Genomic DNA, 8900 nt, shown 5'->3' on the forward strand with positions numbered 1-8900 from the left:
TGCACTTTCAATAACAACCCATACTTGATTCTTTCAGAGAGAGCAATGTTCTGAATTCCACCTCGGATCTTACTTACCCTACTCTTAGATTCTCATGCAATGGGGTTGTGGAAAGTGTCCACAAACAATCGTTTTCTTGTGCGTCTACCAATCATTCTTCAAATACTAATCTAAATCTACAATCCTACAATCTTAAAGGCACTCGACAAGTATGATTACTTTCAAGCTACCTCTAGACAACAAAAAACAACAATCTTAAGCTATGCGGTTTCTAAAAGAAAGTTTTGAACTTTAGGCGAACTTAAAGGAAGTTAAAGGACAACTACACCAAAGCTCGTGTTTTTTCCTAGTTTAGGTCACTTCGATCCCCGTCAACGGCGCCAAATGTGGGACACATGTCTAACCCCACTATCTTATCTTATTGCAGTATTAGCGAGAACCATGATTAATTTGTCAAACCATGGGATGAAGCTAACTCGACTAGTGCATAGAAGCTACAAGAGGTTATCAATCTCTCGAAAAACATTAACAACTCACATCTAACTCAAACTACACTCAAGTGACTGAAATCACCAAAAGCCAATCGCTCAACGGCAAGCAAATCACATTCGTTACAGCATCAAATGACATCCAAATGTAACAAAATTTCTAAGACAAGTTTATAAGACCTAAGCACACATGCCTATGGTTTCAAACCCCACTTTAGGTCAAGTTCCAAAATCGTGATTATTAATAGCAGTGGATTTTTGACCTAGTCGTTTTCTACCCAGAATGCATCTAAATGCTTAGCAATGATGCCCAATACTCCGCTTATGCTTAGTTTTCAATTTAAAAGTGTAAATTCTTAGTTATGATAAAATTAGGTCGTGGGTCGACGACACCAAAAGCTACGAAATACTGTGAATGGCTTACGTCAATGCGTAGAACTCTTACCTGCGATTGTAATGCAACAAATGCAATCGCAATGTGACAACCGGAAAGGGAGTAGGAAGCACGAGAAAGAGAGAAGTGAGCGCCGTTAGCTCACGCTGTGTATTTCTTATCCAAAAGCTTATAAAAATTGGCTTTTATACCTTAATTAAGGTTTTTTTGGGTGATCAAAACTAATAATCTGAAGTTCTACCAAAGCTAAGAAATGATTGGCTGATACAATCTGGAAGCTTGTAGTACCGGCTCATTAATTACAAAGTTTATCCGAAAAAATAATAGTTACAATATTTTTGATTGATCAAAATAATAAATGTTTTACAAAGAGAGCTCCGAAAAATGGTGTCCGTGTTAGCTTGCTGCTAACAGTGGTGCTTTTTTCCTCTACTAAGCTTGACATCTCGAGGTCAGTCTTTATCGCCCGATAGTGGAGATCTTCTGTACTCCGCGATTTCGACCTTCATCGTCGACCCACCAACCTATGTTAAATAAAGTTTTCCCCATTCCCCTTTTTCTCCTCTTTACTGCTCTCTCTCGTACTCCTCATCCTTGGACGCCTTGGTCACTTATAGTTAGTTGTCTCTAGATAGAATTCATGGATTCTACTGTTAATTCACTTTCACTACTACAAGGATATGCCTCTTTAGGCTGCGCACATGTCAGAGCTTGCCAAAGACATTTTCCTAACCCAAGAAAATAAGGGTACACTTCAAACTCTTCCGGTATTTCAAAGTAAAAAATTTATGGTTTTCTGTATGCAACATGTGCCCAACTAGGAATTGATCTCTTATTAGTGCGACTCGTCTGTGCGAGGGCTTTGAGGTGTGAGCTCATGGCACTCGTTAGATTTTAGAATTGTCACTGTGCTTTTGGTCTCTCTATTTATATACCAGCTATGCTCAGCATTTGGTGCTCCAGCTCCACTCGTGAGTCGTGGCTGTCGTCTTCAACCCTCGCAGGCTCGAAATGGCCGTCGTGTATGTTCTCTCTCTCTCTCTCTCTCTCTCTCTCTCTCTCTCTCTCTCTCCTACGCACCACCACTAACATGGGCAAAAGAAGACAATTTTTTCTTGCGATTACACGAAAACTGCCACAAGAAAATTCTCATGCTAGCAGCAATAAATGATAAACTGTCGAGACGACCTGCACACCACACTTGCTAACAAGTAATTCATCAGTATGCGCATACGTAAGTAGTGCTTTCGTAATTGGAAAGGCATCAAACTGGTAGCAATGTTTTGGCAGAACTCAGCTTCCTATCCTTGATTCCAAATCAGATCCCCCAAGTCTTTTTGATGGAACAACCAGGTAATCTATCAAGCTTTCTATTCGTTGTTGGGCTCATGGTTTATAGAGATTGCTCAACATGTTTACAGACATGACGCAGCTGGTATAACCTATATGCAGGCTGTATGTGGCGGTGACATGCCCTTTTGCACAAAGGCCTTGGGCGGTCAGAAATTACAAGGTTTCTCCTTTGTTTCACAACTTTACATACAGCCTTGTATGATCTGCTCGAAGCAATCCATGTTGCATGTGAGCTTGCCACATGCAATGGCGGTTCTTATCATGTCGTTCCAGCTCATGCTCTAATACTCCACTGTGCATGCACTTGTTGTATCCCGAGCTTCCCTGACTTGGTACCTAATTTTGTGCAATCCAGGGTCTTGATAATTCTATTGAGCTTGTTGCAATTGATCTTCAAGACAAGCCAAAGTGGTACCTGGAGAAGGTTTACCCACCTGGAAGGGTATTCAGGCTTGTGGATGGTTCAAGCAGTGGTGCACGTGAGTCTTTTGTGTAACATATGTATGCTCTTACGTCGCAGGTGCCATCGCTGGAGCATAATGGTAAGGTGAAGGGTGAGAGCTTAGACTTGATGGAGTATATCGACAAAAACTTTGAGGGGCCTTCTCTCTTCCCTGAGGTCATCTGTCTGAAACTTGCTCGTATGTGCATGCGTGTAAACAAACACACAAAATCTGATGGGTGAGTTGGCAGGGCTCTGGAAAGGAGGAAGCGACAAAAGAACTCTTTGCTTTCTCTGACGAAGTCAACAAACAGGTGTTCTCAGCTTTCAGAAATAAGGATGCAGATGCTGCTTATGCTGCAGAGCACATTGGTAATGCTGATTTTAACCTTCTCGTAATCAAACCAGTAGAGCATATCTGCTTGAAAGACATTCAAAACCTGCCAGCTTGAAAAAAAACTTTTTAGTCGGTGTGGTGTCATTGAAGGATTTTTAGTCATAAGATAGACACTTTTGGTGGAAGAATTTATACAGAACCCATGCATGCACGAGTTCAAGATGTGGACATTTTCTTGTTTGAAGGGATTGATAGAGGAATAAGTGTTTAGTGGTCAAGGCTTCAAATTATGTGTGAATGCAGGTCCAGTTCTTGATCGTTTGGAAGCAGCTCTTGGGAAATTTGAGAGCGAAGGTCCATTCTTCTTGGGCCAACTTAGTGCGGTGTGTTATGAAACTCTCGCTTTTCAAGCTTGTTAATGATGCTGGTGATTTTGTTGGGGGAGTTAGAGATTTTTCCACCCCCAAAAATGCATATGGGGTGGGTGGGTGCATGAACATCTGATGTTTGTTTCTGGTGACATCTACCGTAGAAAAAGGTTTATGTTTTTCTGAGTGCATCTTTTTGTGGTAAGCACATACAAACTTGTAAGAAAAATGTGTATCTTTATTGGTAAGCCCATATTTAGATATCGTTTCTTCTTGTGGAATGACATCTTCTGAAAGCTTGCAAGAAGCCACTTATTGCAGCAGATGGGTCCCTGATGAAAAGATGACCTATTTGGTGCCTTATTACGGTGTCAAACACGAGCACATCGTTGGAAGCATAATAAATTCAAATGTGTGATTTGCTGACGCTTACATGAATTCCAGGTTGATTTGGCTTATGCGCCATTCTTTGCTAGATTTGAACTGTTGGCACCAGAACTATTGAGCTATGATATCTTTGAAGGACGACCCAAGCTTGCAAAGTGTTCAAGGTGAGTTGTGAAACAGGATTCAAAGCATGTGTAATGGCATATGGAGTACGTAAGTCCATCCCCTTGTCTTTTGAGAAATAAGTAGTGGTAAAAGCATATTATTTTGGTGCATGCGTGCGTGCCAGGAGATGAACTCGGTAGATGCCTACACCGATACAGTAACATACGATCCGAATCCCCTTGCACATGTGCTAAAGAAACATTTTGTAAGTTCTTTGATATGTTTAGTCTATTTACACTCGGTACTGCGATTTGTGACCTAATAATGTAGCTTATGGAGTGCCTTGTATTTTGCAGGGAAGATTGTAACAAACTTTGATTAATCCAGATGAAAGACACTCTTAAATAAAAAGTTTGCCTGTTATCTTTTACTGTATGGCATGATGTCAGTAAAAGACAATGCTTTCTATCTTGTTGTCAGAGGCGTTTTGGTAACTTCTACAATGTGATGTATATGTCTGTGATATTTTAGTACAATTTATGAGACATTTCCATAAGAGAGTTCAGTTTATTTGCAAGCTTTTATACACTCACATAAGCTTTTTCTTCAATATTGGCAATGGAAAACAATAAAAATGAAAAAGTCTGCCTTAGGTCTTAAATGAAGACTCATTTGCAAAATAAAATACCAAAGAAGAATTCAATCTTTCAATGATTTCACACGCAAAGTCAAATGTATGGCTAATTCCCGTCTTCACCAAGGCCTGTTTTACAAAGCCAAAAAGAACTAAATGATACAGAACCATAAGGGAATGTGATCAGGCATGTAAATCAAAATGTCACCTAGTTGTAGAATCCCTAGAGGAAGCTATCTCAATAGTAAGCAGCCATCCTAGTTTGAACTTGCAATGCATGGCTACCATTTTTGGGTTGCTATTTGTTTGCAAGTGACAAAACTTCCAAATGAAGATATAAAATAAATACTAGGTTGCTTGTTTGAATAGTGTTAACAAAGATGTCTAATGCTTTTGATCCCGAAACCCAGTTTTGACTCAGATAGCACATGATCCGGGAGTGGGGTTTTGGTATGTTCCAGACACAAGGGTGATATCACAATTTAAAATTCATACTTGTTGCATGTTGATGCCCACACTATAGAGCATCACATGCTATAATTGTTTGGATATGTATTCCACTTAAGAATGCTCATTGGGAGCTATTTGAGCTCATGCGTGACCATTGGTTTATGTGCTTCATTATCGCTCTGAATATTAAGCATGCTTTCATATGCTTATGGATACACAAATTGAGCACATGCGCACTTGTTGATGCAATTCATTGCGATATACGTGGTTTTTGGTATCTCTTTGCAAACTTGACAGTGGATGCCATATAGATTAATGCCTCCCCATGCGCCCATGTCTAGCCACCCTTGTGTAGACAAATCCAAGTAGAGCTCGTCCATGTACCACTTGCCATTGAACACCAGCCACTCGGCCATATATTTTTGGCCACTCGTCACCAATCAATCGGCCATTGACTATCGACCACCAACTGGCCATTTTTTGGTTATTTTTTGGCCGTTGTCCTGCCACGATATTCCAACAAAAAGAAATACTTTGATAGATGATTTTATGATTTTTTTTTCGTACGATGGCTTCTTCTCCTAACGGGGGACTTATGAATGTGCGTTTTTTAGAACTAAAATTACAAAGGGTGAATCAGGCTCCATACTTAACAACCTTCCACTTAGAGATTGATGTCCATCAAACTTGTGATTGCTTTTCGTTTTAGCTTCTTCTCCTTGAATGCCGATTGAAGATGGGAAAAAGCTTAACTTTTTCTTGTTAACCACTTTTGTTAATATGTTTACATGATTCTCGCTTGTGTGTACCTTTCTAAGCTTTACTACTAGGAAGAGAATGGGGTCTAAGAGGGCCTCTTTATTTGGCAGTTTAAGGAAGTCGAACCTTTAGTACTAAAAAAGTAATTAAAAGAGAGCTTTTGAATTCAAACAGGCAAAACGGTTGGTTGATTTGAATTCAAAATTTTTCCCAAATGGAATTTAAAATCTGGTGGATCTCCGCTCAAAATCGAAGATTATATGTGGAAATTATGGAATGCCAAAAATCATAAAATTGTCCACCTCCTTTGGGGGAAGAAGATCATCCTTTGACCACTCTTACAAATCTCTTATACACCCATCATTTTTGCACACATGGCATCTACCTATTCGTCAAAATGTTAGTCACCTCTATAACCTCATAAGAAATAAACAGGCCCTCTTAGACCCCATTCTCTTCGTAATGGAAATTGTTGGAACTAGGGTTGCAGAGAAACGCACACAGCTTGGAGAAGACGGAGGAAGCTCCAGGCACACAATAGCCCTAGAGTAATGGATGTATATACAATGCACGGGGGAAAAAACCTCCTAAAGAGGAAAAAAATGCCTCGGCAGTCCTAGTGTGTTCACACACATCACTATCACATGTATATGGTAACAAATCCCCCCTGGAGTGATGCGGTGAACGAGAGCTGGCACATGAGTAAAGGGAAGTGCCATGCTCTGAGGACATGATCAGTCCACAAAGGAGAGTAAGCCCAAAGCTTTGCGAAAAGCTTCGAGCTTCTCATGAGACAATGCCTTTGTGAAAAGATCTGCAAGGTTGTCCTGCATTGGCACATAAGCCAAGCTGATCTCTCCTGCTGAGAGCCTCTCCCTGATATAGTGGTAATGCACTTCAATGTGCCTAGTGCGAGCATGAAAAACTGAGTTCCTCGCAACTGCCAATGTGCTCTGACTGTCAGTGGAGATAGTGTTGGCAGTGTCTTGTCCAACACCCAAATCAGTCATAACGCGTTTGAGCTATATATACTCAATCATAGCTGTGAAGACTGCCCTGTACTCAGCCTCACAACTCGAAGTGGCCATAATAGGTTTCTTCTTGCTCAACCATGATATACATGAACTGCCAAGCATGAAACAAAAACCACTTGTGGACACTCGCGTGTCAAAACAACGAGCCCAATCTGAGTCCGAAAAAGCATGTAAGTCTGGCGATAATGATCCCCCCTTGGGATAAAACAAGCCAAGATGTAAAGTGCCACTAAGGTAGCAAAAAATCCTCTTAATAGCCTGCCAATGCTTAGACCCTGGGCTATGCATAAATCTGCTGACCTATGAGACTGTAAATTGAATATCCGGCCTCGTGTTGCATACATAAATGAGGCATCCAACAACAGTTTGGTAAAGAGTGACATTAGCAGGATCACCAGTGTCATGAAGACTCAATTTCAAACCTGTTTCCATGGGAGTGGCAATAGGTTTGCAATCCTCAAGTCCAAACTTACATAGCAATGTCTCTATGTAACTTTTCTGACACAAGGCAATACCACCATCACACTGCTTAAACTGTATACCCAAGTAATGATGCAACAACCCCAAATCTTTCATCTTGAAAGTAGCATTCAAATCAGCCTTAAATTTAGCAATATGTCTCTCATTTGGTCCACTGATCAGCAAATCATCTACATAAAGAACCACAATGAGAAGTACATCACCCTCACGCTTTGTGATGGAAATGGCCTATGAACTTTGAAAGTAGCGGAATTAGGAAATTAGGTTAAGCACTTTTGAAAGATTACTTTGTGAGCATAGCAGGTGAACTTAATTGATGGTAGAAACACAAACATGGTACTTAGTTAACTTGGCATGAACAATACTTTTGCAAGAGAGAGAGAGAGAGAGAGAGAGAGAGAGAGAGAGAGAGAGAGAGAGTTTAGAGAACATGACAATAGTTGAGGACCGGATTCATATGGATCCGGTCCCCCCTCCAATAGGCATTTGTATTATAGTTTCTCCCATCAAGAGAGACTTGGTACAAAACAATCTTTGTGTTCCTTGTGACCTACGTGATGCAATGAAGGTGGAAAGCTTCATGCATCACAAGCATAACATAAACTTGTAGAAAGCATTAACTATCCCTAGGCTCAGTCCCAAGGCCTTAGACACCTTCAAAGGTGGAGAGAGCTAGCGGGGAATGAGGGTAGGGAAGAGGAAGAAGAAACATTCAATAGGAGAAAGAAATAGTTCCTCACTTATCATTACTCTTCTTGTTAGCATATGTCATAATAATCAATATCTAATTCTCCTAAATGATTTTCTCATATTAAACTGATCATTTAATGTGGGGAAGGCCAGGGGAGAAAAAGCTAGAATATTGGTTAAGCTAGCAGACCGGCCACAGTAGGGATCCAAAGGAGGGAAAATAGGGATCCAAAGGGGGGGCCATCTACAAAAGAGCCATGTGAAACAATGGGCTAAAAAGACCCTAAGGTTCAGCCCATTAAGACTTCCAAAATTCAAAGGTTGTGTCCAAAGGTCAACCCTAGGGAAAATTGGATGCTTTGTGTGTGCCCTAAAAGTCTTTGCACATCCCTACATGGGAGGGGGCGAGCCCTAAAGGTAGGGGATGAGAGAGAAAGCCACACACACACACACAGGCTCCCTTTACACAAAGGGAATGAGGGACACATGTCAGCTCCCTAGGCCAGATGCCCACAAGGTGTGCCCAATTTCTATTGGATGACCCTTGAAGTGGACCAATGAGAATTAAGCTAGAGTAAATCTAGTTTAATTAATTTAAAAACATTTAATAAAAGAAACCAATGAGAATTAAGTCTCCTAGAAGACTATTGGGCAGTCTCCCAAGGGGTCCAATGAGCATTCAGGAGCCCCATGGCTTGCCTGATTCCTATTGGCTAGGAGGAAAAGGGGTCCAATGAGAGTTTAGTTTAATTATTTAATTACCTAAAGCTCTCACAAAAGGGGAAAGGGGGACACATGTCAGAAGGCTATCACTTATGCTGCTTAATTGTAATTGGCTTGACTTGGGGAGGGCCAATGAGGCTTCAGCAAGAGCAATTAGCAAGAGGGCTCGCCCAAGAGAGAGAGGGGGCTGATTTTTGCAAGGCATTATCACACACACACTCACACAAGCTCATGTGTGAAGAAAGAGAAGACTATC

At 40.9% G+C, this 8900-nt stretch overlaps 1 protein-coding gene across 2 annotated transcripts; it reads left to right on the plus strand.

The window, feature by feature from the left end:
• Positions 1-1755: 1755 nt before the first annotated feature.
• On the plus strand, positions 1756-4430 carry LOC147439935 (glutathione S-transferase L2, chloroplastic-like). 2 transcript variants are annotated; one of them, XM_086484431.1, is made up of 11 exons: positions 1756-1904; positions 2173-2235; positions 2335-2395; positions 2591-2677; positions 2756-2854; positions 2929-3049; positions 3318-3397; positions 3827-3867; positions 3926-3933; positions 4059-4139; positions 4231-4430. In XM_086484431.1, the coding sequence occupies exons 1-11, from the start codon at positions 1894-1896 to the stop codon at positions 4254-4256; spliced, it is 678 nt and encodes a 225-aa protein (XP_086340557.1). In that variant the 5' UTR covers positions 1756-1893; the 3' UTR covers positions 4257-4430. The 2 variants fall into 2 exon arrangements, 1 of the variants encoding a protein (XP_086340557.1); XR_015184482.1 differs by having other exon boundaries at positions 1759-1904; positions 2591-2659; positions 3827-3933.
• The last annotated feature ends 4470 nt before the right edge of the window (positions 4431-8900 follow it).

Source organism: Adiantum capillus-veneris, chromosome 16, assembly GCF_014529385.1.
Source record: "Adiantum capillus-veneris isolate H3 chromosome 16, ASM1452938v2, whole genome shotgun sequence".
NCBI lineage: Eukaryota > Viridiplantae > Streptophyta > Polypodiopsida > Polypodiales > Pteridaceae > Adiantum > Adiantum capillus-veneris.

What these genes read in the sequence shown, in the direction of transcription:
- LOC147439935 (XM_086484431.1), top strand. An exon ending in CTTTTTGATGGAACAACCAG is followed by an intron (nt 2,236 to 2,334) that starts GTAATCTATCAA and finishes ACCTATATGCAG; the next exon opens with GCTGTATGTGGCGGTGACAT. An exon ending in GGCCTTCTCTCTTCCCTGAG is followed by an intron (nt 2,855 to 2,928) that starts GTCATCTGTCTG and finishes GTGAGTTGGCAG; the next exon opens with GGCTCTGGAAAGGAGGAAGC.